The sequence below is a fragment of the Pituophis catenifer genome, unplaced genomic scaffold, assembly GCF_029215685.1.
Source record: "Pituophis catenifer annectens isolate HBS135680 unplaced genomic scaffold, rPitCat1.0.hap2 SCAF_15, whole genome shotgun sequence".
Classification (NCBI taxonomy): Eukaryota; Metazoa; Chordata; class Lepidosauria; order Squamata; family Colubridae; genus Pituophis; species Pituophis catenifer.
The window spans coordinates 599,660-627,516 of record NW_027256895.1 but is presented as its reverse complement, the minus strand read 5'-3'; the positions used below and the strand labels follow the sequence as shown (position 1 = coordinate 627,516).

The 27,857-nt window shown below is 56.9% G+C and overlaps 2 protein-coding genes across 2 annotated transcripts; both read right to left on the bottom strand.

Moving 5' to 3' along the window:
• Positions 1-5: 5 nt before the first annotated feature.
• LOC139324971 (stress-associated endoplasmic reticulum protein 2-like) lies at positions 6-947 on the bottom strand. Its single transcript, XM_070954756.1, has 3 exons — positions 803-947; positions 631-703; positions 6-390 (listed from the first exon to the last, which is right to left on the bottom strand). Exons 1-3 carry the CDS (start codon positions 884-886, stop codon positions 350-352), a joined length of 198 nt encoding a protein of 65 aa, XP_070810857.1. The 5' UTR covers positions 887-947; the 3' UTR covers positions 6-349.
• A 144-nt stretch (positions 948-1,091) lies between these two features.
• LOC139324882 (polyamine-transporting ATPase 13A3-like) lies at positions 1,092-18,342 on the bottom strand. Its single transcript, XM_070954635.1, has 32 exons — positions 18,286-18,342; positions 17,824-17,917; positions 17,309-17,482; positions 16,498-16,677; positions 16,265-16,416; positions 16,110-16,179; positions 15,892-16,026; positions 15,731-15,803; positions 14,774-14,905; positions 14,518-14,700; positions 14,276-14,433; positions 13,629-13,817; positions 13,483-13,544; positions 12,358-12,508; positions 12,043-12,159; positions 11,939-11,956; positions 11,660-11,813; positions 11,284-11,404; positions 11,062-11,186; positions 10,159-10,325; positions 9,914-10,060; positions 9,707-9,786; positions 9,564-9,606; positions 8,235-8,344; positions 8,020-8,116; positions 7,844-7,916; positions 5,332-5,500; positions 4,454-4,650; positions 3,355-3,443; positions 2,409-2,489; positions 2,199-2,288; positions 1,092-1,630 (listed from the first exon to the last, which is right to left on the bottom strand). The coding sequence occupies exons 2-32, from the start codon at positions 17,872-17,874 to the stop codon at positions 1,466-1,468; spliced, it is 3,753 nt and encodes a 1,250-aa protein (XP_070810736.1). The 5' UTR covers positions 17,875-17,917; positions 18,286-18,342; the 3' UTR covers positions 1,092-1,465.
• Between the last annotated feature and the right edge of the window lie 9,515 nt (positions 18,343-27,857).

Here is a 27,857-nt window from a genome sequence, read left to right as displayed (position 1 = left end):
CCCAAGATGGTAATACTTTTATTCAGCAGCTCAACCGTTTGATGGCTAGGGAAAAGGGGCGGTGGGCTTAACACACGGAGCAAAAGCAGCTTCCAGAGCAGACCCCCGGCCTTTCCTCGTAAGCAACCGCTCCAATTCCTCAGGAAGCGCCCCGTCCTTCAGTTCAGGGCCCGCGAGAGCCCGGCGGGGCTCCGGAGACAAGGGGGCGGCGGGAGTCGCTTTGGGGCGGCAAGCAAAGGAAGACGACGCTCATGGCTGTAAACATATCCAGGGGGGTCCAGAAAAGGCGCCCCCCCCTCCAAGAGTCCCTGAGGGCTGCCGGTGCCGGGACCGCCGCTCCATGGGCCGCTTAGCCTCCCAGGCGGATGCTCTGGATCATCTGGAAGATGGCTGGCAGGGGAAAGCGGAGGGGAGAGGAGGGGAGGGGGCCGTCAGGGGCAGGCCGGCAAGAGAAGGTCCTCCCCGGCTCCTCCGGCCCGGCGTTGCGAGGGGCTGCTGTGCAGGAGGCGGCGGCGGCGGCGGCAGGGCTCCTGGCCGCGTGCAGCGCACCTGGAGGGGCGGGGCTGCCCCGTGGAGCGGCCAGAGGACCTCGAGGGGTCCCGCGGGGAGAGGGGGGGGGTCGCAGCCTACCTGACCCGCAGACCACGAAGACGAAGAGGGCCAGCAGCCACGGCCCCACCGGCGCCTTCTCCTCCTGCGGGGCCTGGGGGGGAGGGGAAGATGGCGGGTGGGGGGGTTAGAAGCCGGTCCGCTCCCGCCCCCTCCCAGCCCCCCCGCCCCCGCCTTCCCCCCCTCCCCGTACCGGGGCTCGGTGGGGGCCGCCGCGCTGCGTGATGCTCTTGCTGTGCCGCTCGTTGGCCACCTTCATGCGCTGCACGCCGGACATGGCGAGGGGGAGCGAGCGGGGGCTGCGCGGCTGTCGTGGCGCCTCTGGCCGAGTCCCCGCCGCCGCCTCCCCCGCGCAGGCGCAGCGCTCCGCCCGCAGCCCGCCCCCGCTGCCCCGAGCCCCCCCCCAAACCCCCGGCGCTCCCCAGGCATCTCCCCCCTCCTCCTTCCGCTCCCCCGAGCCCAAAGACGGAGAGCAGCCCAGGCAGAGTTCGCCCGTTTAATTTCTCCGCAACTGGAAATGGACGCGGCCCCCAGTCCTGAACGTCTGTCGGAGGCCGGGCTCCCAGGAGAGGGGAAGGGGCACCAGTTCCACAATGCAGTTTCCCAGCCAATGAATTCAGCTCCTGCCTGCCCCCCAAGCCAGGCTCTTCTGGACACCCAGAGACCCCCATCTCCTCCGCCTCCAAGGAAGCCCCCACCCATGTGGCAACCCCAGCTGGGCAGGGGGCTAGAGGGCCATTGCTGCTCCATCCTGGCGGCTCCCGGCTTCCCTTCCTTCTGCAGGCGCTTCTTGGCCGGGGAGGCATCCTGCTTGGGGCGGTGGGGGCTCCACTCTGCGCCCACCAGAAGGGCCCGCTCAGGCGTGGGTCTCGGCGGGAGGCACCCTCGCCCGCGTGCTGGTCTTCGGCGGCGGAGGCCAGTCCGGGTCGAAGAGAAGCTCCTGGGCCAGGCGCTGGTACTTGGCTCTGGGTGCCGCCTGCCGGCAGCAGGAAGACACAGGGTCCGTCTCCCCCAACTCCAGCTGTGGGGCACAGAAGGGGCAGCAGCCTCTGAGTGCCCGGCTGGGCTTCAGGAAGGGCAGCAGGTGGCAGCAAGCCTGGCACTCGGACCTCTTGATGGATGCCAGGCTGAGGGACCACAGCTGCCCCCCCCCAGTTGCCTCTCAGCCACTCACCCCTCCTGGCCTGCAGATGGTCACTTGCGAGCCCCAGGCCCCCTTCCTCTCCTAGCCCCCCCTCCCCCCCAAAACAGGAGGTTGTGCAACTCCGCAAACATTGTGGACTGTTACAATCAAATAAGGATCCGAAGGGCTGCAGTTAGCTTGGTAGCTCTTGGTCCGCCCCCCCCAACTCCCACCCACAGGGTCTCTTTGGTTGCAAAGCCTGAGGGGGGGGGCTTCAACCAGATTGGGAGGGGGGCTCTTCTGCCTGTCAATGGCTTCTGTGCAAGACAGAGCCCACCTCTCCCCCCCCTCGCATATTCCAGGCCCTTGGGGGGGGGAGCCTTTTTTTTGGTCAGCTTGCAGTTCAGCAGCCAAATTCCCAAGCTGCAGGTCCCCTTGCCCCCACCCTAAAATGGAAGGGCTCTACCTGTGGGAAGGCGGCCTGCCTGGGATAGTCCTCCTTCCGCCAGCCATAGCAGAGCTGCTGCCAAAGGACGTCACAGTCACAGACGAAGTTCTGGGGGTCCAGGAGACAAAGTAGTCAGCCGTGGAAGGACTTGGGGCGGGGGCTCCCTTCCCCACTCGGATCCTCCCTCCTGCCCCCCAAGCGAGGGGAACTGGGGGGGGCGGTTGTTACCTCCAGGCAGAGGGAGAGCACCAGGTTGCTAAATGCCAGGACCAGCAGAACCAGGCGCCACTCGTAGGGGATGCAGGCCAGCTGCGGAGACAGCAGGTGGAAGTTCACAGGTAGGGCCTGTGCCCTGTTGGGCTCCTGCCTGGGACAGCAACTCAAACAGGGAGAGGCTTGTTCCTGCTTTGTTTCTGGCGCCCCCTCCACCCTGCCCAAAATGTACAGGCAGTCCTCGACTTATAACAATTCGTTTAGTGACCATTCAAAGTTACATCACTGAAAAAAGTGAGTTATAAGCATTTTTCACACTTCCGATGGCACAACTGACTCATATTTATGACGGTCGCAGCGTCCAGGGGTCACGTGATCCCCTTTTGCGACCTTCTGACAAGCATCATCAAGGGGGAAGCCAGATCCGCTTAATGACCGTGTTATTCATTGAACTGCAGTGATTCACTTAACAACGGGGGCAAGGAAAATCGTAAAATGGGACAAAACGTTTCACTTAGCAACCGAAATTCGTGGTCGTAAGTTGAGGACTGCCTGTATAATGGCCTCTGCATCCCTTTGGCTCCCCATTCCTGTAATCTCCCCCAGATCCTGGGGCCTCCCCCAGGGAGTAGGAATGCTGAGCTTCTGAATGGGCGGCATTGGGATGCCCCCCACCCAAGACCCAGAGCTCCTTCTGGGAGGGGATGGCCTCTCTCCTGGGGAAGGGGCATGGCTGGCTCCGGGGTCGGGCTGCTGAGATGAGCCCCCTCCCCTTGAAGCCTCTTCCCTCTGCAGCCGCCAACAGCTCCAGGCAGGGCGTTGGAGGGAGGCGGCCACGTCTATCTGCCGCCCCTCCTTGGAGGCAGCTGCCCAGATAAGAGGGCCGGGCCGGGGGCAGCCCAGAGCCTGCTGCCTGCTGGCCACGTCCCTCACGTCTTCCCCTGTGCAGGCGAGGGCCTACCTGGAACAGCCTGTCCAGGGCGGGCAGTGGCCACAGCAGCAGCAGCAGCAGGAAGCCAGAGACAAGCAGTAGGGAGGCCAGGAAGAGGCCTGCAGGAGAGGGAGCCCGGGGTCACTTGGGTTGGGGGCTTTGAGGGGCAGCCCCCCAGTCTACAGAGGGGCCGAAAAGATCGTGGCCCAAATCGTAAGGGCCACACAAGCGCATTACGGGCAGCCCTTGGCTTACAGGCCATTGAGTGACTCTCCAAGGTTACAACGGCACGGGAAAAAAGAGACCTACGACCCTGGCAAGCCTCCCCGTGGTGACGTGATGAAAATTCGGACACTCAGCAAAGGACTCATATTTATGACGGTTGCAGTCATGTGATTCCCCTTTGGGAAGCCGGATTCACTTAACAACCGTCTTATGAACTGAACAACTGCAGGGATTCACTGAATTGGCTAGGAAGGTTGTAAAATGGGGCAGAACTCACTTAGCAACCGAAAGCTTGGGCTCGATTGTGGTCATAAGTTAAGAACTAAGTGTAAATAAAATGAATAGAAATAGAAATAAAATAGAATTTGATTCGATTCTATCCCTTCCAGCTCTATCCTGAGAATAGAATAGAATATAGAATAAATAAAGAATAGAATGGAATAGAAATAAGAATAGGATAGGATAAAACAAAAAAATAGAATAGAATAAAGCATAGAAGAGAATGAATGGAATGGAATAGAGAATAGAATAGGATAGGATAGAATTTAGGATATGTATGGAGATTCTCAGTCATCTAAGTCATGGTTGTCCTTTTTTAAAGAGGCAACTGAACTTTCTGATTTTCCTTCGAAGACGTTTCACTTCTCATCCAAGAAGCTTCTTCAGCTCTGTGAGTGTGAAGCTGAAGAAGCTTCTTGGATGAGAAGCAAAACGTCTTCGAAGGAAAACCAGGAAGCCCCGTTGCCTCCTGAAAAATGCACCTTTGGGACAATAGAATGAGGAATCTCCCTGTTGTCCTATTTCCACTTAAACCCTGGCTAAATGTCACCCTGTGTCAACCCAGGGGCTGAAATCCCAGCCCGGGGAGGGGGAGGGGGAGTGTCCGGCGGAGCCAGCCCCTCACCGTTGGTCTGGGTGGGCTGCCGGAAGGGGCGCCCCTTGGAGAAGGCCAGGGCCACGAAGACGTACTGGAAGCAGGAGAGGAAGAAGAGGGTGGTATTTTCGTAGCTGCACACGGAGTCGGGGTCCTGGCCTCCGGGATCTGGGGGGGCCGTGGCGTTTGGAGAGGCTGAGCCGTTGGGGGAGAGGCCGCTGCAGCTCCTACGGGGGGAAGCAAGAGTGGTCATCGCAGCAGCCCAGGACAGGGGACAGCGGGATGACCCACCCATAAAGATTTACTGCAAGCTGAAACCCTCTACTACAAGAACCTGAACTACAGGGAGTCCTCGACTTACAACACTTCGCTCAGTAACCGTTCGAAGTTACAATGGAACTGAAAAAAAGTTTTTCACACTTATGACCGTTGCACGCTCCCTGATCAAAATTCAGATGCTTGGCAACCGACTCGTATTTATGACGGTCACAGGGTCCTGACGTCACGTGATCCCCTTTTTAATGACCTTCTGACAAGCAATGCCCATGGGGAAGCTGGATTCGCTTAACGACCACGTTACTGTGATTCACTTAATTAATGACTAATGAATGGATTCGTTTAACAACTGTGGCAAGAAAGGTCGTAAAAGAAGGCAAGACTCACAACAAATGTCTCACTTGGTGACAGAAATTTTGGGTTCAATTGTGGTTGTAAGTCGAGGACTACCTGTAGTAACAGTCAAAGCAAATAGGCGGCAGAGAAGAGTCGGTGGAATTCAAGGAGGGCTGGACTCAGATCTCTCGTGGGCACGAAGGGATTGGAGACTGGTGACGTGCTTCACCCCTCCCTCCCTCGGGCTCAGATCGGTGATCTCCTACGCTCCGCACCCACACAGCCCCCCCACTTACTCATCCTGCTGGAGGTACCACGGCTGCCGCTGGACGAGGAGGAAGCCCCCCACCTGGAAGGCCAGCGACAGAAGGATCTGGCCGAGCACGGAGAGCAGCAGCTGAGGAGAGACCAGGCTGTTGGGCGGCCGCTGGGGGACCAGCTCCCTCCACGCGCTGTTCAGGCTCACTAGGGGGGGGGAAACAGCCGATGCGGAGGTGGGTCAGAAGCCGGCCCAATCCAGGGGCAGACCCCTCCCCCTCTCTGTGTACCCTAAAACCCCACAGCTGCTTCCAGCTGGAACAGCAGCCCCTGAGACCTCCCACATGCAGACAGTTTAGTCCCCCCCTCCCCCCGTTCCTGCTTAGGCAGGCGGGCAAACCCAGACTGCCCACCGCAGCCAGAAATCCAGCTCTGAAAGGCTTTGTGTGCAGCCAAAAACAAACAGGAGGGCCCAGAGCAGCCTGTTCTGCCCCAGCTACGAACCCCAAAGAACGCAGCACACTAAGGTTTGTACAGACTTTTACTAAATGAAAGCAGTCTTTTTCAAACAAAGGCTGTTAATTAACAGCCTACAAGAATCCAAAGAGTAAATAATCGTAATCTTACTGTGGTTGGCAGAAAGCCCAGAAGCAATTTGCAGGAAACTGATAAGAGAACTAAGATCAGGACGCGAAAGAGAGTGAATGAAGTTGTTCCCTACAACTTGCTTCAATCGGTGTTCCTCCTTAAATAGGCTAAGGGAGTGGCCAATTAGCCCCAAGACTTACTCTCGAGGAGACCTCCTCCTGAGGAGCCACTCCTGTCTTTTGGCTGCTCCATGTGCCCCTGCATCGAGAAGAGACTCCTCCTCTTCTTCCTCTTCACTTATGGGAGCTTCTGAAGGCCCTGGTTCAATCCCTGCCTCTGGCACCACATCTTCTCCAGCCTCCTCACTGTCCGACTCGAGTGCCAGCTGCACAGGCTGCTGGCGCAGCACCACACCAGCCTCCTCGCTGTCGGAATCAGCTACTAACTGCACTGGCCGCTGACGGGCCACAACACAGCCAGAGTTTCAAGGAGGCAAAATAATCAAAATAATCCCAGCTGTACAGGTAGTTCTCCACTTACAACAATCCATTTAGTGAATGAAGTTAGGAGGGCGCTGAAAAATAGTGACTTAGGACAGGTTTTCTCACTTACAACCACAGCAGCATCCCCCGTGGTCAAAATCCAGGCGCTTGGCAACTGACTCGTATTTATGACGTTCGCCGTGTCCCGTGGTCACGTGATGTGATCCCCTTTTGTGACCTTCTGACAAGCGGAATCCGTGGGGAAGCCAGATCCACTTAACAGCCAGGTCACTAACTTCACAACGGCAGTGATTCACTTAACGGTGGCAAGAAATGTCATAAAACGGGGCAAAATTAACTAAGTGTCTTGCTTAACAACGTAAATTTGGGGCTCCGTTATTCGTATGTGGAGGACGACTTGTGTGGTTAAGGGGTCCTTTGAATTAGATCTGCTTTATTTTTTTTTAATTGTTTTCATGCTTTTTAACTCTTTTTGTTGCTTTAAAATCTTTTTTAAAAACTTAAATTGTAAAATATGCTTTGAATTGTGAACCAGGTGGAGTCGTTTGCCGAGATGGACGGCTGCAGAAATGAAACAGATGAGCGAGAGAAGGAAGGAGAGGCGGATGGAGAGAGAGAAAGATCCACTCAAAGACTGGGTGACTTTGGGCCCCTCCTCCTCTCTCGGCCTGACCCACCTCACAGGATTGTTGTGCTGGTGGGGAAAAGAGGAGAATAGCAAGAGCACTTAAGACTTATATATCGCTTCATGGTGCTTTTACAGCCCTCTCTAAGCGGTTTACAGAGTCAGCCTATCGCTCCCAACAATCTGGGTCCTCATTTACTGACCTTGGAAGGGTAGAAGGCTGAGTCAACCCTGAGCCTGGTGAGATTCGATCTGCCAAACTGCTGGCAGCCGGTGATCAGCAGAAGGAGCCTGCAGGACTGCATTCTAACCACTGTGCCACCGCAGTGCAGGAAGGAGTGCAGGCAGTCCTCAACTTATAACCCCAAGTTTCTGTTGCTAAGTGAGATGGCTGTTAAGTGAGTTTTGTCCCATTTTATGACCTCTGTAGCCCCAGTTGTTCAGTGAATCATTGCAGTTGTTAAGTGAGTCACATGGTCGTTAAGTGGCTTTCCCACTGACTTTGCTTGTCAGAAAGTTGCAAAAGGGGGATCACGTGACCCCTCCTCGGACTCTGCAACCGTCATAAATAGGGAACCGGCTGCCAAGAGGAGCCTGAATTTTGACCACGTGACCAGGGGGGGGATATTGCAATGGTCGTAACTGAAAAACTGTCGTAAGTGCCTTGTTTCAGTGCCCTTGTCACGTCGGTCACTAAATGAACTGTTGTAAATCAAGGACTACTTGCATTTTGTGTGTTCACAACCCTTGAATTGTCCATCAAAGGGGCTTAAAACAACAAAATCTAAATCAATCAATTGGACAAGTGGCCCTCGTGGGCCGAGGAGCACTTACTGCTGAAGGCCAGAGAGAGGATGATGGCCATGTCGATGAAGAGGTACTGGACGTCTCCCAGGTTGCCCAGGACCTGGAAGAGAGGGTAACGGCTCTCATCATCCCCTGGCTCCACCCTTCCTTAAATCCCCCCTCCCCATCTCAGTGAGCGGGGCTCCCCGAGCCCCGAGACTCACCGAGTAGAGAAGCAGGACGCTGAGATACTGGATGATGCTGTAGAGGGACATGAATTTGAAGACGCAGAAGGAGGTGACCAGGGCGGCTCGGCCCTCCCTGAGGGGAGGAAGAGGAAGAGGAAGAGAGAGGCCTTCCAAGGGGGTGGACAGCCAAAAGCGTCTTCCTCCACCCGGGACGGATCTTCCCCAGGGAGGGTCCCAGAGCAGCCACCTACCGGATGAGGTCCGGCACGCAGGAGATGCTGGGGCTCTTGGAGGTGAAGGGGGAGGCCACCGAGGCCTCCAGCTCCGACAGGGAGATGCCTGCGTGTGCCCGCTTCAGAGCCTACAGAGGGGAAGGACACCATGCCCCCGGGCAGGGCAAAGCTCAGCTGGGAAGTTTTGGCTCCAAGCCCCCCGTTAGACACACACACACACGTGCAAAATCACAATAAAATTGCAATAAAAATACAGGTTACAACTAAAAAAGATAAATAGAAATATTTATTTTCTTTTTTATTGCTTTAACTAATAATATGCTGCCTGTGTCACTATCCTGAATGACTGAGCTGCTGATCAGGGCATAAACGCATCAATATGAAATTGCTGAAAATATGAACATTAAGTGCAATTCAGGAAAGGCTAAAAATGAAGAGCCCGGATGGATGGATGGGGGGATTTGGTCTCTCTCTGCCATAACCATCTCCAGCCAAGCCTGTCCCATTGGGGGACCCACACCGTCCAGCACAGCCGGGCTTCCATATCCTTCCAGGAGGCTAGAAGGTGGCAAGATGTTCCAGGGGGTGGGGGCCACAGCAGAGAAGGCTCTTCTCCTAGACCTCTGGTGTCCAACCTTGGCAACTTTTAAGACTTGTGGACTTCAATTCCCAGAACTCCCTACCCAGCCATGTCCTGAATTCTGGTTAAAACCTTGCTGCCTGAGAATTCTGGGAGTTGAAGTCCACAAGTCTTAAAGTGGCCAAATTTGGAGACCCCTGGATGAGACCAATATTTTTTCAACTTTAGCAACTTTTAAGACTTGTGGGCTTCAACTCCCAGAATTCCCCAGCCAATAAGGCTTTACCAGAATTCAGCATAGATAGGGCAAGAAGAAATGTGGCTAGGTTATCTTTATTGCATTTTCTGATAGGGTAGCTTTCTTAATAGGTGGTGGGAATGCAGTTGACATAATATATCTTGACTTTAGCAAAATGGAAAAAAATCACCCATGACAAGCTGAATTAATAAACAGGTTAAACATGGGCTGCATAGCATGACAATGAAACAGGAAACTGATCTGCTGGCTGGGGAATTCTGGGAGTTGAAGTCCACAAGGCTTAAAGTTGCCAAGGTGGGATGCCTGTCCTAGACCTTGGCTGACGAGATCTGGAGGCCCCTTCTGCTGGAGTGAGTGGGGCAGACCACTCCCATTGGGTGGGGAGGCGAGACCCTTCCTCAAATAACCTCAGTTTAGATTCTCCACCCTGCTCCTGGAGCCAGTAGACTTTGGCCAAGGCCCCTCTCCTTCGTTCCATGTGGGGGGAAACCCAGATGGGACCACTCACCCCGCAGTCGTTGGCGCCATCTCCACACATGCCCACACAGTAGCTGAAACAAACATTTGGGTCAGGAGAGGGGAGGGGAAGGCTCCCATTGCCCCCTACCCTGCTCCACTGAGACCACCCTTCTCCCCCCCCCCGAGACGTACTCCATCTTCTGCAAGGCTTCCACCAGCTGCGTCTTCTGATCGGGGGCCATGCGGGCATAGATGGTGCCGCAAAGCAACAACTGCAACACAAAGCAAGAGCCCTGACGTGAGGGATGGGGGGGGGCAGGATCTTCCTCCAGAAAGCCAGGCCCCCCACCCCGCAACCCCTGCCTCCCACGTCCCTGGCAGGGCAGGGCAGGGCCGCACCTTCGGCAGCAGGTCCGGGAAGTGATCCAGGAGAACCGCGAAGGATTTCCCCCCCATGGCAAAATGGTAGCTGATGTCCGGGATGGCTGGGTGGGCAGCAGCGGGGGGCTCTGCCTCCTCCACCAGCAGCTTCATCTCCGGAGGCCCCTGAGAGAGAGAAGGGAAAGGGCGCCGTGGGCAAAGCTACTCCTGCCCCCCACGTCTCCTGGACGAGGGTCAGGAAACGCCAGAAAGAGGCTTCTCACCTTGCTCAGCCCCGCCTCCACCGTGGGGAGCTCGTCCGCGTGTTGCCAGTGGATGGTCGCTGGCTGCCCGTCCCTGGGGGGCAGAGCCTCCGTCAGGACCACCTTCCCCTTGGCTGGGATCATGCCACACTCCCGGCCCACGGAAATGGCGGTCAACAGGTTGTCTCCTGGGCCGTGGAGGGGAAGAGGGGGAGGGGGAGGAAGAGGAGGAGGAGGAAGGGAAAATGAACACCGTCACTGCAAGACCCCCAATCTCTCCCCACTCAAGGAGAGTAGCCCTTTGGTTTAGGAACTGCCCCCCTCCCCTATAAATTCTGGACCTGCTTTGCAAGGGGGAAACTATTATTGTTGCAACAGAGTCGCCAGTGTTTAACCTGGTGGGGAGGGGGAAATAATATGCGTTTCTGCCTTTTGTTATTTTTTCCAGTTCATTTTTTAAATATTCTAATCTCGTGTTTTGTCTCTGTTTTAATTTTTACTTTTGAATTTTGTGTTTTAATCTTTTGAATAAGATAAACAAAATCAGAAACTGCTGAGTGAAGGGTAGGAATGCCTCCTGCCCACAGGTGGAAAGTGTGGTGGTGGAAGAAGAGAAGGTCCAGCTTTCTTTCTTTTTCTTTCTTTCTTTCTCTTTTTCTTTCTTTCTTTCTTTTTCTTTCCTTCTGTCCTTCCGTCCTCCTTCCTTCCTTTTTCTTTTTCTCTCTTTCCTTTCCTTTCCTTTCCTTTCCTTTCCTTTCCTTTCCTTTCCTTTCCTTTCCTTTCCTTTCCTCTCCTCTCCTCTCCTCTCCCCCTCCCTTATTTCACTATGGAACACAAATCCGAGCTTCATCCACCACCATAAAGGCAGATATTTCTCCCCCTGCTGCCCACCCGCCAGTCACACCTGCGGCCCACCCAGCCCACCTGTCACCATGACGGAACGGATGGCAGCCCTCCGTAGCTCGGCCAGGATCGGCACCGTTTCTGGCTTCAGCTTGTTCTGCAGCAAGACGAAGCCCAGGAAGGTCATGTTGACCTCGATGGCGTCTCTGGGGGAGAAAGGGGCAACCGTTGGGGCCGGGCTGGGCATGCAAGGGCCCCATCGAAAGGGGGGAGCCTCGGGGCCACGGGGGAGCCACGACTCACCGGGAAATGTGGTGGATTTTGTGCCACATGTATTTGCTTTCCAGCCGGCGGCTGGCCAGGGCAATGACCCGCAGTCCTCCTCGCGTGTAGGACTCCAGCACAGAGGAGAAATTGCCTGGAACTGAAGAAAGGCATTGGGTGTTCGGGGAAGGAAAGGGCCCACGCTGGAGAGCCTCTCCGGCTGTGACCAAGATCCCGAGGAGTCTGTGTCCCGCAGCCATCCCTCTGTACGTCTCTCAAACCACGCCTAGTTTTTGCAGGGCCTGCCTTGGAGGGATGGACGGCTCGGCAGGCCAGGGGGCACTAGCAACCTCTGCCATGTCCCCCCCAACCCTCCCACCCCCGTGTCCCTTGTCTGCAGAAGACAAAAGGTTACCGGTCTCCTTGCGGCAGAGGCTGCCCACCGTCTCTGGCGCTCCTTTCATGTAGGCCACCAGGCGCTTCTCGCCCAGCGTACGGGTCACGACGCTCATGCGCCTCAGGCTGGAGGAGAAGGGGAACTGCGCCAGGATGCCAATCTGGCTGCCTCTCTGCAAGGGGAGAGGAACAAGGGAAGCGCGACACAGGAGGTGGTACGGCGGGTCAGAGCGCTGAGCTCACAAGAAGGCAGAGGGCCGCCTGGTTGCCCCGGAGGAGAAGGGGCTGCCCCACTTACCATCAGGTCCAGGAGCTCCTGAAAAGAGAGCAGAATGAGGGGTCAGAGCTGGGCCCCAGAGCCCATCCTCATGGCCCCCGCGTTCCTCCAGGCCCTCTGCTCACCTCATCCCCCGTTGGTGCCTCTGAGGGTGCCGGGAGCCGGCAGTCTGGGGGGAAGACGACGGTGGGCTGGATCCGGTCATGCAGGGCGGTTTCCTCCTGGGTGGGTTCCTCCAGGATCTGGTCGGGGAGAAGGAACAGCTGAGCCTCCACAGCTCCCAGAAGCACAGGCTTATTTCTGAGAGCCACCTTGCCTCGGGCGCCCTGCGCAACCTCCGCCATTCTGTATCGCTTGGGTGTGTATGTGTCTAAAGTGCCACAGAGGGCAGTAGAAGGCCTTGGGAGAGGGACTCACAAGGAAACACGCAACAGCCTTACCCAGCCGGTGGCCTCGAACATCTTGAGGTCCAGGGGGTCCCCCGAGAGGCGCCCCTCCAGAGTGGTGAGCGAGTGGCAGGCAGCCATGGCGGCGACAAACGGGGAACTGGCCACGCGGGGGTCACGGAGATCTAGTCCTGCCGGAAGGAAGCTGGGAAGGGAAAGATTGCGGCTGACCCTTGCCGACCAGCCCAGAGGACCCAGCAGGGCCTGGGAGGCCAAAGGGATGTTTTCTGGGGGGACAAGATTAGGACCCTGCAGCAGCACATGGCCCATTTCACTACTGGACACAAATGTGGGCTTTTGGACACGGGAAGAGGTGCCTCTGCCCTATATCAGTGGGGATGGAAAGATTCCCCTTGTGGCGACTGTGGTATTGATATGCCAACTATCAAAGGTATGGAGCCAGATTGCCCACGATGGGCATTCTCTGGTTCCCGAGAAGATCCGCAGGAAGCCGCCCCAGAGGCCATCGCCCGGACGGCTGAACTGGACATCCGGTGAGGAGGAGGCCGCTGCTCTTCCCCCGTAGACGTTTCCTACATCATTACTTGGATTGTGTGGATGTGCTTCCTTCTTTTTGGTCCCGTTCTCATCGCACGCTAAATATATACGGCTAGTCCTCGACTTACGACCAAAATTGAGCCCAAAATTTATGTTGCTAAGTAAATTTGCCTCATCTTACGACTTCTCTTGCCACGGTTGTTAAGTCTGTCCAGTTTCCCCATGGAGTTTGTTTGTCAGAAAGTCGCAAAAGGGAATCACACACGACCCCAGGACGTTGCAACTGTCATAAATGTGAGTCGGTTGTCAAGCATCCAAATGTAAATTGCGTAACCATGAGGATGCTGCAAGGGTCGTAAGCGTGAAACAGGGTCATAAGTCACTTTTTTCAGTGCCATTGTAACTTTGAAGGTCCCTAAGTGAACTGTGGTAAGTTGAGGACCGCCTGTCTGTAATTCCACCCCCGTTCCAAGCCTTGGGACCCTCTGCCGATTCAGCCCAAGACCCCTGCAGGGAGCCCAGGCCAGGCTCGGCCAAGGCACCCACCACGATCGGCTGATTCCTGCAGCATGGGAATCAGCCACAGCCACGTCACGCCACGCGTCCCCCCACCACACTCACCGCCCCTCCTGCGCTTGCACAAAGCCCCAGAGGTCAAGGCCGTCTTCGGTCAAGGTGCCGGTCTGCAAGGAGGAGAGCCCCCCCCCCAGTCAGCCGGTCGGAGGAAAGCCGGCCCCTCCCCCTCTCCCCGGGGGACCAGGAGGCACCTTGTCGAAGCACATCAGGTTGAGCTGCCCACACAGGTTGATGCGCTGGGGGCTGAGGGAGAAGATCTGCTTCCGGCGCAGGCGCCGCTGGGCGTAGACCACTCCAGCCGTCATGGCCGCCGGCAAGGCAGGGGGCACCGTGATGGTCAGGATGTCCAGCGATTCCAAGATGATGCGGCCAACGGGCTCCTGGCGAGAAAAGGGGGACCCTTCGGTCAGAGCTCCCCCTCCCACAAAGTTCTAGAGATGCCCAGTTAAGATTTATTGTCTGTCTGTCTGTCTACATTTACATTTACATCTATCTATCTATCTATCTTTATATGTATCTACCTATCATCTATATTTATATTTATATCACCTATCTATATTTATATTTAATATTTAATTTCTCTCTCTCTCTCTCTCTCCCCCACTATTAAATTTGTATGCCACCCATCTCCCCCAGTGACCCTGGGCATCTCACAAATTATGGTAAGATAGATTCCTTGCCACTGTACCCGGGTGCTGCCCATTTTACAAACTGAGGGGGGGGTGTTTTTGAAGAATCCCCCTGGCCCGCCCCTCTCTCCCTTTGTGAGGGGGATTCCTCAGCAGCAGCGACTGAACCAGCCCCTGCCCTCTGTGCCACCCTCTGCGTGGGCACCCACCGCCTGCTGGATGCTGCGAATCACGGAGTACAGCATGCCGATGCCAGCTACGCCAACCAGGCAGAGGAGAAACCGAAAAGCGTCTCGGTAGAGGCGGAAATCGGTGGGCTTCGGGAACAAGATGGAGCAGACCAGCTGACCCTTGGAGGTGGAGAAACCTGGAGAGGGAAGGGCTGAGGGTCAGACCCCAGGAAAGCACCTTTCCACCCCCCACCATCCTGAGCCAAGAAGGGCCTCCTCACCTGTCCGGATCACCAGCGCCCGTACCGGCTCCCCGGAGTAGTACCGTGTTTGGATGACAGAGGTGCCACAGAAAAGCGTGTGCCGCTTATGTTCGTCTGGGTCGTAATCTGGATCCCGGAGGGCCCCGTCGGCTTCCTGGGCCGGGACGGGCAAGGCCGTCTTGGTGACAGGGACGCTCTCCCCTGGCAAGGGAGGAAGGTCAGATGCCAGGAAGGATGCGCTTCCCTAAGGATGCCCCGCAGCCCCCGCCCCTACCTGTCAGCATGCTCTCGTTGGCGATGGCCGTCCCGCTCAGCAGCACCGCGTCGCACGGCATGGTGAGTCCCTCGGGTGGCACCAGCAGCACATCCCCCGGCACCAGCTCCGTGGACAATACGGCTTCTGTTTCTGCAAGGAAGAAGGCGAGGCTCCAGATTTGGGGGATTTGCTGTGGCTTACCCCACTGGAGCGGCAAAGGGGGCAGTGGGCTCCAAAGCTTTGGTCCGCCAACCACAGCAAAGGGGCTTCGTTCCAACCCCAGTCCAATGTGGGCCCTGACAGCCCCCTCAGTGTTTCCCCTTGCAGACTGAAGCCCAGAAGTGGGCAATCGCTTAAACATGAGCCAGCCGTGTGCAACAGCAGCCGAAAAAGCCAGTGCAATCCTTGCTTGCATCCAGAGAGGCATAGAATCAAAGTTGCATGAAGGATTAGTTCCGCTTTATAAAGCCTGAGTAAGGCCCCCCTTGGAATCCTGCACCCAGTTTTGGTCACCACCTTACAAAAAAAGATGTTGAGCCTTTGGAAAAAGTGCAGAGAAGAGCAACGAAGATGATCAAAGGCCCAGAGACTAAAACATAGGAAGAACGGCTGCAGGATTTGGGTTTGGCCAGTCTAGGGAAAAGAAGGACTGGGGGGCACATGATATTCCAGTATTTGAGGGGCTGACACAAAGAAGGGAGTCAACTGATTATTCAAAGCAGGAGAAGCAGCAACGGATGGAAACTAATCAAGGAGAGAAGCAACCTGGAATTAAGGAGAAACTTCCTGCCAGTGAGGACTATTAACCAGTGGAACTGCTTGCCACCAGACGTTGTGGGTGCTCCCTCACTGGAGGTTTTTAAGAAGAGATTGGGCAACCATTTGTCCGAAATGTAGGGTTTCCTGCTTGAGCAGGGGCTAGACTAGAAGACCTCCAAGGTCCCGTCCACTCTATTCTGATTGGGGCTGACTCACCGTAGGGTCCTCGGAAGACGGTCACCTGGACAACGTTGTGAGTGGAAACCATGCCGTGCAGCAGCACATATTGCTGGAAGAGGAAGGGCCGGCCTCAGTGCCCCTGCGTGCCTCCCCCTCTGCCCGCCCTGCCCGCCTGGCCCTCCCCCGCCAGCCCCCACCTTGCGGATGGTGTAGAGGGAGGAGCAGATGGAGACAAAGGACATGAAGAGGATGGCCGAGGCGTACAGGTAGTAGTCGTCCAGAGACCACAGGAGGATGCTGAAGGCTTGGAAAATGTAGAAAGGGTTCAGGACCTGAGGAGGGAGGACAGGTGGCCGGGAGTCAGGACTCGGCCTCGGGGCTCCTGGGCCCCTCTCCCCTCGGGACCCCGACTCACCTCTTTGATGAGCAGGTGGGCCAGGGAAGGCACTTGCACGTCGATCTGGTTGGCCCCGTAGAAAATTTTCCTGGGAAGAGAATCGCGTGTTCGCCCGTCTCCTCTTCCTGCACCTGCCACACACCCCGCCCCCAGCTCCAATAGCCCCTCCTCACCGGTAGTCCTGGGTGCTGCGAGGGAGGCCCCCTCCGTGGCCAAAGTGCAGGGAGGAGCATGGCTGCCCCCGGTCCAGAGCGGTGAGTCGCCGGAAGGCCTGGGCCTCTGCTCCCCAGAGGTAGCGCACGTTGTGGTGCGTGAAGAAGCGGGCCTGCGGCACAGCGAACGGTCAAGGGCCTCCCCGGGCCCGGGGGAGGAAGGGGGTTGCTGCAAGGGGCCCACCCAGGCTCACCTGCGCCTGCTCCCCACAGGTCAGAGGGGACAGAAGCCGCTCCTCACAGCCCATATCGTCCATCAGCCCTGCCGGGCACAGGGGCCACTTGTTCTCTGGCCGCTGCGGGAAGCCCAAGGGGTCGGTGCCGGGGGCAGAGAGAGAGGAGACCCGTTCTCTGGACCAGGTCTGGAACTCATCCTGGAGGAGGGGGAGGAGAAGGAAAAGGAAGGAGGAGGAGAGGCAGAGCAGGAAGAAAAAGAGATACAGGAGGAAGGGGAGAAGGAAGAGGAGGAGGAGGAGGAAATGGAGGTGGAGAAGAGGGAAGAGAAGGAGGAGATGGTGCAGGAGGAAGAACAGGAGATGAGGTGGAGGAGAAGGAAGAGAAAGAAGTGGGGAGGAGGAGCAGGACAAGGAAGGGGAGAAGGAGGAGATGATGGAGGAGGAGGAAGAGAAAGAGAAGAAGGGGAGAAGGAGAGAGGAGGAGGAAGAGAGGAAGGAAGACAAAAAGCAGGAGGAAGAAGCAGAGAACCTGAAGTCTGCCCTGGGTGTCCCTCCAACCATTCCCTGCTCCACAGCCCAGGGTCACAAGGAAACACGCCACAGCTGGGGTGCAGAGCTGCCCGTCTGTGGGGCGCAGAACTCAAGAAGGCCACGCTGCACCCATCCAGATGCCCGCTTGCTTGGGGGCCCAGGAAGGAGGCCCGTTGCCGGCCTGACAAGGCTCCCCTGCTGGCCTTGGGCAGATCCCGGAGTTCCCCCTCCCGCCTGCGGAAAGCCCGGTTGGCAAGGGGGCCACATTGGGCAGGAAGGGCCTCGCAGGGGCCCCTACCGTGGTTCTCAGCAGCACCACCTGGGCGTCACGCAGAGGCACTGCCCGGCAGGTCCACTTGACGCTCAGCTCCGGCAGCCAGTAGAGGAAGAGGAGGAGGAAGCCACCGCTGCAGACGGTGCCCAGCGAGACCAGCACCAGTTTCCAGCAGCAGGGACAGTAGCCCCAGATTTCCTGGGGAGGGAGGGCAGTCAGGCCAGCCGCGGCCCCCTAGGGACGACCTCAGGAGGGAGCAGAGCCTCCCCTGGTCTCTGAGACCGACTCCTGTGGGTGGGTGGGTGGGTGAGGGTGGGGCACAGGCCAGCCCCCCCAAGGGCCACGAGGAACCATCCCCTGCACAGGAGGACCCCAGCCCCCCTTTGCTGCTCCTGGGGAGGGGGACTGATGGCACCCACTGGGAGAGGAAAGGCACCGAGTGCCAGCCTCAAACACTGCACCAGGGGGTCCAGCCCAGAGGGCCAGAATACAGGGGGCCCGCCCAGCGCCTGGCATCACCCCCAGCAAGCTGCACTGACCATTTCACCCTCCTCATTGCCGTTCACGTATGCCGCAGCCGTTCTCTCCATGCTTCCTTTCTGTGGGTCACGTGGCTACCCCACTGCCAAGCTCCTGTGGGGCAGGAGAGGGTCAGAGCTGTCCATTCAGCCAATCACCCCCCCCTGCCCCACAGCCGGGCCAAAGGTGGCTGGCAGGAGGAACCTCCCCCCCCACATGCTCCTCCGGCTCCCCCAAATTCCAACCGAGCCCCTTAGCTGCCTGGCCGGTCCCTCCTGACTCTGGCGCCCTGCCCTGCCCGGGTTGCCGGACGGCTGTCCTGGTCATGAATGAGTCCCCTGTTGTCCCCTCAAGCCTGTGGTTTCAGGCGGCCGACCAGCAGGCTGTGGCCGTGGCCCAAGGGCATCCAGGGGAGGGTGGAGAGGCCGGCCCTGTCTGCTCAGCCGGGGGTGGGTGGGGGGTGGGGGTGAGGGGGGACTTACGGCAGCCTTTGTCACTGTGTCAGCTGTAGGGCCCCGGGTCCACTGGCCACATCCAGCAGGGGAAGGCGGGCAGCGTGGTCAGCAACTGGAAGAACAGAGGCCAGACTCAGCAGGGGCACCAGCAGGCGGACGGGCACTGCCCATGCTTGCCGGGGGAGGGGGGACAAGGAAAGAGAGCCATGAAGGAGTCCTGGGGGGGATAGGAAGCAGAGGCCAGCCCTGCCTGGGAGCCACCCCGCTTCGGACACCGTCCTGGGCATGAATGTGGCGGTGGCCTCTTTTGTGGGCAGCTGCCTCTGTGCCCATCGTCGGCTTCGGCCCCAGACAGTCCGGCTCCTGCCAGAGTCTTCAAAAGTCAGCTGTTTCCACACAATACACTCACCCCTTGCAAACTCAGAGGCTGCATTTGTCCAACAGGTCAGGTTTTAAACCAGGAGTATCCAACTTTGGCAATTTTAAAACTTGTGGACTTCAACTCCCAGAATTCCTCAACCAGCCATGCTTGGCAATTCTAAGACTTGGGGATTTCAACTCCCAGAATTCTCCAGCCAGCAAAGCTAGCTGGGGAATTCTGGGAGATGAAGTCCACAAGTCTTAAAGTTACCAAGATTGGAGACCCTTGCTCTGGACAGGGGTACCCAGACAGTCAGAGCAATAGAACTCCCTGTACAGGAGCAGTCTACCTTTTAGAGTAACTAAAAGGAAGGAAAGGCAGGATAGATCCTGCAGGAGAAGCCACCATGGGCAAGTTCATGTACCCGAACCTGAGAGGCCCCTGACCGCCATTCCCCTCAGTTCCTTCTGTCCAGCTTCCTCTTGGCACGGAGCGCTTCCCACAACACCTGGCAACCGCAGGCCAGGGAACCACAAAGGATCTCATGCACAGGCGGCCTCTTCTGCAGCACCAGACCAGCCTTTCTGGACGGGCAGGTTTCGCTGCCCTCTGCCACCCCCCCACCTCCCCCAAGGCAGCTTCAAGTTCCTGGTCCTGCAGGACACAGGCAGAAGAGCCCGGAGGAACCTGGGACGAGGCTGGCCGGTGGAGGGCGTCACCCGGCTCCCTCTGCCTCTCCAGCCTTTGGCACCATCAGGCCCCCGTCTCTTCTTGGAGATAATCCAGGCAGTCCTCGATTTACGACCAGAACAGAGCCCAACATTTCCATTGGTAAGTGAGACATTAAGTGAGCTCTGCTCCCTTTTACAACCTTTCTTGCCACGGTTGCTAAGTGAATCTGGCTTCCCCGTTGACTGGGCTCATCAGAAGATCAGGGCAACTGTCATAAATACAAAGCTTGTGGATTTGGGTTCCATGGCCATGGGATGCTGCAATGGCCGTAAGAATGAAACATGGTCGTAAATCACTTTTTTTTCAGTCCTGTTGGAACTTCAAATGGCCACTAAACGAACGGCTGTTAAGTCGAGGAGTAACTGTACAACTTTGGGGTGCCCTTGCAGGCAGGCAGGCATGCACGGCTAGAGGTTGGGAAAGGGCTGGTGGGGCCTCCCGGGCCTTGGCTTAGAGGGCGAGGACAATCCTTGGGCTGGCATCCCAGCCAGGAGAGTTTCCTGCCCGCCCCAAACGCAGGAAAGTGCAACCCCCGTTTTGCAGAGAGACGCTTGGGGGCAAAGAAAGCCCGAGAGATTCCGTTGCCCAGGGAGAGCCCTCTCAGGAGGTCCAGGTCTTAGGCAGTTGTGGGTGCCTCCCTGCAGCCCACCCAGGCTCCGAGGGGGCTCAGCCTCAGAACTGGGGGAGGGGACCAAACCCCCAGCATCTCTGGAGCACCAAGCGCTGCAAACAGACCCAAAACATGTTTGTCAAAGCCTGGGCAGCACAGCAACCAGGACCCTCCACCCCCAGGCACCAGGCACTGCTAAGGCAGGAGGGATTCATGCCACCGCAGGCCCCGAAGATCAGCCAGCTGGACTGCCAGGCCCTCTGCCCACCCCCACCCCCCACCCGAGAAACTGACAACAGTATAGAAACACAAACAGTACAATAAATAAATAAACAAAAAACTAGGTGCCCAACCCACAATAATTGCCATTCAGTCCTCAGACTCTCTCTCTCTCTCTCTCTGTTTTTCAAGCTTGGGTCACTTTAAGATGCATGGACTTCAACTGCCAGAATCCCCTAGCCAGCTTTGCTTTCCTGGCTGGGGGATTCTGGGAATTGAAGTCCACGCATCTTAAAGTGACCCAAGCTTGAAAAACAGTGCTCTAACCGTCCCACCACCGGTTTTCATGCAATTACAGGTAGTCCTCGACATACAACAGTTTGTTTAGTGACCGTTCAAAGTTACAACATCACTGAAAAAAGTGACTTACGAGACTTTTTCACATGTATGACCGTTGCAGCATCCCTGGGGTCACGTGATCAAAATTCATGAAAATTAGCAACTGACTTGCATTTATGACGGTCGCAGTGTCCTGGGATTACGTGGTCATCTTTGGCAACTTCCTGACAAGTGAAGTCAATGGGGAAAGCAGATTCGTTTAACAACCGTGCGAGTACCTTAAGAATTACGATGATTCACTTAGCAACCGTGTCAAGAAAAGTCGCAAAACGGGGTAAAATTCACTTAACAAATGTCTTGCTTAGCCACAGAAATGTTGGGCTCAATTGCGGTCGTAAGTTGAGGACTACCTGTATTGGGGAGGATGGGGACAAGGAAGGGAAAGAAATTCCAATGCAGAGATGTGGTCCAGGGTGGGGAGGGGCTGGGGGGGGGGGCTCTTCCTTCACCATAGACGAGAATGAAGCCCCTGGCAGCCCCAACCAGGCCAGGCAACCTGAGGAAGTTCCCGGGGACCCTTCCCAGCTGGGAGAGGCAGCCCCTGCCCTGCCCCGGAGAAGGGTTGAGGCTGCCAATTTTGTTAACGGCTTCTCCTACCACAACGGCTTTCCCTCCAGGGCTGCTTTGGCTGCCAAAAGCCCACAGACTTCCTGGGCTTGAATCAACCGTCTAGGCCCCCGTGCCAGAGAGCTTGGCATGGCCTTCATCCCTTCAGATGGGCCTGGCACAGGTGGGCGAAAGGAAGGCGCTTAAGCCCTGTGGAAAACTCCATTTCTAAAAATGGGAAAATCCCAGTTGGGGCAGAGGGTGGGCCTGGCTCCCCCATTCCTCCACCCGGAGACGCCCACCGTCCCTTCACCCCCCAAGCTGTTCTCTGCCACCACCTTCCCCCACCCAGGAAGAGCTGGGCTTGGGCAGAGCGCAGGTGGGGCCCCCGTGGCACGTGCCGCTGTGTGGTCTGGCCCGGAGGAGGAAGTAACAGCGGCAGTCTGGGTGCCAAGCACCCTCTGGGGCAGCAGATTCTATGGGGAGACCCAACCCAGTGCTTAGCTTGATTTAATTGCAACTGAGGCCTCGGGGGAGGGAAGGACGGAAGGAAGGAGGGAGGGAGGGAGAGAAGGGCTGTCTGGCTGCTTTATCTAGCCCCAAAATCATGCCGCCTTTACAGAGAGTCCTCGACATACGACCACAATTTGAAACCCAACATTTCTGCTGCTAAACAGGATATTTAAGTGAGCTTTGCCCCGTTTTACGACCTTTCTTGCCACCGTTGTTAAGTGAATCGCTGCTGGTAAGATAGTAACCCAGTCGTTAAGTGAATCCGGATTCCTCATTGAGTTTGCTGGTTCAGAAGGGGATCACGACACTGCGGCTGTCGTAAATAGAAGCCAGCTGCTAAGTGTCTGAATTTTGATCACATGACCATGGGGGTGCTGCAACGGTCATTAAGTGTGAAAAACGGTCAGTAGTCCCATTTTTCGGTGCCGTTGTAACTTCAAACGGTCACTCAACGGTTGTAAGTTGAGCAGCACCTGTACAGGGATGGGGGAGGGAGGCCAAGATGGGGTTGGCGTGCCCACACACAGGCAGGGCCAGGGTCTCAATCTTGGGCAGGGGGTCCCATCCAGTCCTGTGACTCTGTCATCTTCCTGGGAGATGCCACTCGGGGCACCCCAAAACTGGCAGCCCCGGGTTCAGAGGAGCATGGGGTACGGGTGGGGGAGGTTTCCCTCTGCAACCCCAAGACTGAGCCAGTGCTTCATTCATTCCTTAGCAATTAATCAGAGGGAGGGGATGGCTTCCCTGCAGAAGCTGTGGGGCTCTTGCTTGGAAGGGGGTGGGCTAGAAGACCTCCAGGGGCCCTTCCAGCTCTGTGCTACGGTCCTCTGGGGACCTGAGAGCGGCTGGGGAATTCGGGGAGTTGAAGTCCGCCCATCTTGAAGTTGCCAAGGTTGGGAAACAGGGCAGAAACATTGTATAAAGTGCAGGATGGAGAGAACACGGGAACTCGGAGAAAGTGTAGCAAGCGCTCCGATATCCTTGCAGCCGGCCGGGGCGCAGGATGGGGGCAGTCAATGCCCTGCATTTGGGGGTTCGGGGGCTCCGTCCGGCGGGAGGGGAAGGGGCTGCCGGGCTCCCCGCTTTGTGCCCTCCTGCCCGGGACGCAGCCCGTCCTTCCCTTCCCCAGCCGAGGATCGAGCCTTTCCCGGCCGGGCGCCTTCGCCCGGGACCGCCCCAGCCTTCCCGCCCGGCCGCACGCAAGATCCCTTCCCGGGGTCGCGTTCCCACGAGACGCGGGTTCCCGCCTCGGCCCACGTGACCGCCGAACGCGCCGCGACCCACGTGACTCACCCGCTGGAGGCTCCTCATCACATCTCCCGGCGAGGGGGAGGGGGCGCGAGAGGGGCGGGGCCGGAGAGGAGGAGGAGGCCGCCCCCTCGGCGGAGCGCGAGCCCGGGCGGGAGAGCGCAGGCGCGACCGCTCGCGCCGTTGGGGCCCGAGAGGGGCGAAGGAGCCGAGTCCACCGCGTCGTCCGGGACAGAAGTGCGAGAGTTGACCCCGCGCGCATGCGCCGCCTTTCCTCCCTTCCCCCCCCCGCTGCCCCTCTACGCCGGCCGAGCCATGCGCAGGCGCCCATCGGCTGGCTCTCCCCGTACACCCCCCCCGTTTCCTCCTGCCGGGAATCCTGGGAAATGTAGTCCGTCTGGCCGGGGGAGGGGTTGGAGGGCACCCACGTATCCATGGGGGTACCGAGACATGACATCAAGGGGAGAAAGAGGGCAGTTCCCAGCTCTTCCCCCTCCTTTGTGGGGTCAGCTGCAGCACCCGGGGCTCAAGGAAGGGAAGGCCTGGAGGAGAGGGGGGGCATGACACGTGTCTCTGCCAAGGGGGGCCCCTGTGTCCCCCCAGCCTCCCTTTCACTCCTGAGGCTTGTGGGGGGGGGTGTCCCCTGCGGTTGGCTGAGAAGCCGAATAATTTGCAGGGGCTGTTGGAGAGATTGTGCAATGCAACAGTAGACAGATTAACAAGAGTTGGAAGGGAACTTGTAGGTCATCTAGTCCAACCCCCTCCCAAGCAGGAGACCCTACGGCCTCCCTCCACCGTTTCTGACCGATGGCAGTCCAGTCTCTTCTCGAAAGCTTCCAGTGATGAAGCTCCCACAACTTCTGAAGGCAACTTCTGTTCCATGGGTTGATTGTTCAGAAAATGACTCCTTATTTCTAGGTTGAATCTAGGACCTCATAGGCCGGGCAGGGAAAACGCAGAGGCCGCTCTGGGAGCCTGATTTGCCTGCCTTGGAGGACTGGGAGCAGAGGATGGGAGTCGGACACTGGGAGACCCACCCAAAAATCAGAGCTTCTGATCAACTTGGGGCAACGGCCATGGTGGGTAACCTGCAGGAAGAGAGACAGGTTGGGCTACGGGGGGGCACCGATCGGAAGGACTCCTCACTCACAAATGGTGTGAATGAAGGCAGGAGGTTTGCAGGCAGCACTTAAGTTGCTTCCGGAAGCCCCGACTTTGGAAATGTCTCCAAAAGCATGCTGAGATGATTAGGGGGATGGAGGATGAAACATACGAAGGACGGTTGCAGGAATTTGGGTAGGTCTAGTCTAGTTATGAGATGACTAGGGATGACTTGATAGCAGCCTTCCAATATTTGAGGGGCTGCCCCAAAGAAGAGGAGGGGGTCAACCTATTCTCCAAAGCTCATGAAGGCAAGACAAAGAGAGAAGCAACCTAGAACTAAGAAGAAACTTTCTAACAGTGAGAACAATTAATCAGTGGAATGACTTGCCACCAGAACTTAAGGGTGCATCATTGGAGGCTTTTAAGGAGAGTTTGAACAGTCTGAATTGGTTTAGGCTAGGGTCTCCTGCTTGAGCAGGGGGTTGAAGTAGAACAGGGGTCTCCAATCTTGGCAACTTTAAGCCCGGAGGACTTCAACTCCAAGAATTCTGGGAGTTGAAGGTCCTCCGGGCTTAAAGTTGCCAAGATTGGAGACCCAAGACCTCCAACGAAGCAGAAAGTCCTCGAAACGTTTTGCTTGGATAAAAGGAGGAATCAGGAGTGGCTCTGGATTGAGGGAAGGGGAGGCCGAGTGCGAATCCCTGTGAAACGTGGGCTGTTTGCAGAGGGCTCTGGAGAACTCTAGCAAAGAAAGCTGAACGAATGTTTCTTTCCTTCCCTTTTCTGAGTCTTACCAACCGACCTGCTTCGTGTTGTTCTACGCACCCCTGACTCATCTTCCCAGCACGCTGCGTAATGTGGCAGAGCCGACAGTGAGGTGGATAGAGAGAGATCCAAACAATAGGATCTCCCTGTCCTGTTTGGATATCCTACCGTATAATTACCTCCCTCCATAATGCCATGTTTAATTAAACCCGGGACTAATTAACATCCTTCTGAAAGATGTCCGTCAGCAGTCAGCTCGGCTGGGTTCTCCAGGGTGCCCACGCTCTTGCCCAGCTCCCGGCAGCCTTGGGAGGCAAAGGCTGGGGGGGGCAGGAAGGGTCCTGGGCAGCTGCTCTGGGCACCCAAGAGGGGCACCTATGGTGTTGTGGGGCTGGGCGGGCAGAGAGTGGAGGAGAGAGGACTTGGCCTGACCCTCCTCAGCGCCCTGTTTTCTTCCTGAGCTCCGGGGCCTCTGAAGCAGGAAGATGGCACTTTGCCAGGGCAAGGGAGACAGACGGGCAGCACTTTGCTGGCTGCCTGGCGCTGGAGGGGCAGGGAAGGCTTGGCGTTCCCTCTGCGTGAGAGAGCTTGCCAAGAGAAGGAGATAACATGGCCACACCTTCCCAATTTCCCTGGCTCCGTTTGGGGAAGTTTCTCTAAAGAGAACGTGCAGGCAGGCAGTTCATTTAATGACTGAAGTTACTGCAAAAAGCGACTGTCCCGGGGGGGGGGGGTGTCACATGATAATGGGGGAGTTGGGTTCACTTAATAACCATGTGACTAACTTCACAAGTGCAGTGATTCACTTAACAACAGTGGCAAGAAAGGTTGCAAAATGGGGCAAGTCACTTAAGAAATGTCTCGCTTAGCAACGGAAATGTTGGGCTTAGTTGTGGTTGTAAGTCGAGGACTACCTGTGGACAGCCAAGGCCTTAAAAGCAGCTCCTTTGCCACTTTCAGTCATCTTCTTTTAACGACCCCATAATCCCTTTCGGGGTGGAGTCTGGGCAACTGAACGGACCTGAGTGTTTCCTGGCCGGATGCCCTTCCTGTTGCCAGTGCGGAGTTTTTTTTCAGCAGATATATTCTCAATGTGGCCAGAGAGAGAGAAATATCTGCCTCTACCTAGGATCTTTTGCCAGTTTCAATGTCGCCCCCAAAATTAACAGGCAAAATCGGTCCATTTCACGTGGTGTATAATTGTGCAAGCTTCAAACCGATGTATATCCGGAGAGGCCCAAGCCATTTGGATCAGAGCTTCCTCTCCAGTATGGCTGTGCTTCCCCCAAACAGATTCCCCCCCCAAAAAAAATAAAAATTCAGAGGCGCAAATTCACATCTCTTGCTTCTTTCAAGCTGTGTGTTCGCGATCAAACTATAGGCCAGATAAGAAATTACAAGTTTGATTATGTCGAGTTTGGTTTGGGAAATAATTGCTTTGAATCCACTCTCCCGCACCCCGATGCCGGGATTGAGTTGGGGAGGGGGGAGGTCTGTGGCTGAGACCTGGCCTCTCTCTTGCAACTCGCCCCATCTTTGGAAGGGAAGTGGGGTACAGCCAGGGCTCCCTCGGAAAGCCTGCAGAGCAGCCGTGAAGGGCAGAGAGAACCGTCTCCGGTGTGTTTTGGAACCCAAGGAAGGCCGGCTGTGGCAGAGCAAACGGAAGCCGCTTTCAGCAACCCGTAATCAGGGCAGAGCCATGGGTTCAGCTCTTGGCACAGGCGGGGGATCCTGTGGGTGCAGAGTGGGTCGGTGGCCTTTGGAGGGGAGCAGCAGGTGGAGGCAAGTCCCAGCTTTTGGCACACACACAAGACAATCCCTTCAATTTTCGTCAATTCCTCTTTATTCCCTATCGGCGTAACCTTCATCCGGAGCAGGGGCGCCTCCTTCTCGAGCGACGGGGCAGCTTCCGTCCTGTTCCTCAGTGGCTTTCGTGCAGCAGCTGCTGGTGTTTCCGCCTGTCTCGCACAATTTTCCACAGCCGCAGCCGGATGATGTGAAGCACTCCGGAGACATCGCGCAACAGCGTCTCCTCCAGCTGGGCGTCGGGGTCCGCACCCGCATCCTCAGCCTGCAAGGGGGAAGCACAGTCGTGGCCCCACAGCCAGGGGCCTGGCGTCGGAGCTTCACTCGGGGGAAAATCCGAAGACTTGGCCCTGAACGTGGGGGGCCCTTAGTAAAGCGAAGGGCCTACCTCTGGGGTGTCTCCAAAGAGGGAGAGGAGGCTCCTGTCTTTCAACCAAGATGAAATGGGTGCCAGGGGCCAAACCTGACCTGTCGCTGCCTGAAGCGGGGGAGATGAGAATGGAGATTTGGGTCGAGGGTGGTGGGATTCCTTTTTCTTGCCACGGAAGACGCCACAGGGACCTCTGCAGCTGAAAAGGGGCTCCTGGGGTGATTTGGGCACCCCCTGGATTTGCATGAACCCCACTGACTCCCTTCTGTCGTTTCCCACCGTCCACAATGCGCTTGGCCGGTCCCCACCTGCTCAGTCACGGGTCTTTGCACCGTCTTGGTCTCTCTTTCAGGTGCTTTTCCAAAAGGCAACTGGGATTTGTTGGTTTTTTTCTTTGAAAACCCTTCGCTTCTCATCCCAGAGGTTTCTTCGGTTCAGTTCTTTAACAGATGAACAGAGTCGGAAGGGACCTTGGAGGTCATCTAGTCCAACCCCCCACCCAAGCAGGAGACCCCTACACCGTTTCTGACAGAGGGCCGTCCAGCCTCTTCTTGAAAGCCTCCAGGGATGAAGCTCCCACAACTTCCGAAGGCAACGTCCGTTCCATGGGTCGACGGCTCTCACGGTCAGAAAGTTTCTCCTCATTTCTAGGCTGAATCTCTTCTTGGATGAGAAGGAAAACTTTTTCAAAGAGAAACGAAGGAAGTCCAGTTGCCTTTTGGAAAAACACCTTTGGGACAACCGTGACCTGAATGACGGAGAAGCTCCAGAGACCTTCAGGTGTGTTGTTAACACCAGCAAAGGGGCCAAGAGGGACTGTGGGAGGTGGGGGGGGGCGTCCTGACCAGGAGGAAATGATGGGAACAGTGGTGGCCCCCACAAAGGGTCCCTGAGGTGCTGGACAAAGGCTGCTGGGACCTGGCTGG

Excerpts from the sequence above, each read along its gene's own strand:
- LOC139324882 (XM_070954635.1), bottom strand. The coding sequence starts at position 17,874 with ATGGAGAGAACGGCTGCGGCATACGTGAACGGCAATGAGGAGGGTGAA. Across the intron at positions 8,345-9,563 it reads ATGGCGCCAACGACTGCGGG|GCTCTGAAGCGGGCACACGC; the intron begins GTGAGTGGTCCC and ends TCCCCTCTGTAG. Across the intron at positions 5,501-7,843 it reads CCTCTCTCTGGCCTTCAGCA|TGAGCCTGAACAGCGCGTGG; the intron begins GTAAGTGCTCCT and ends CCCCCCCCCTAG.
- LOC139324971 (XM_070954756.1), bottom strand. The coding sequence starts at position 886 with ATGTCCGGCGTGCAGCGCATGAAGGTGGCCAACGAGCGGCACAGCAAG. Across the intron at positions 704-802 it reads GCGGCCCCCACCGAGCCCCG|GCCCCGCAGGAGGAGAAGGC; the intron begins GTACGGGGAGGG and ends CCTCCCCCCCAG. Across the intron at positions 391-630 it reads CTTCGTGGTCTGCGGGTCAG|CCATCTTCCAGATGATCCAG; the intron begins GTAGGCTGCGAC and ends TTCCCCTGCCAG.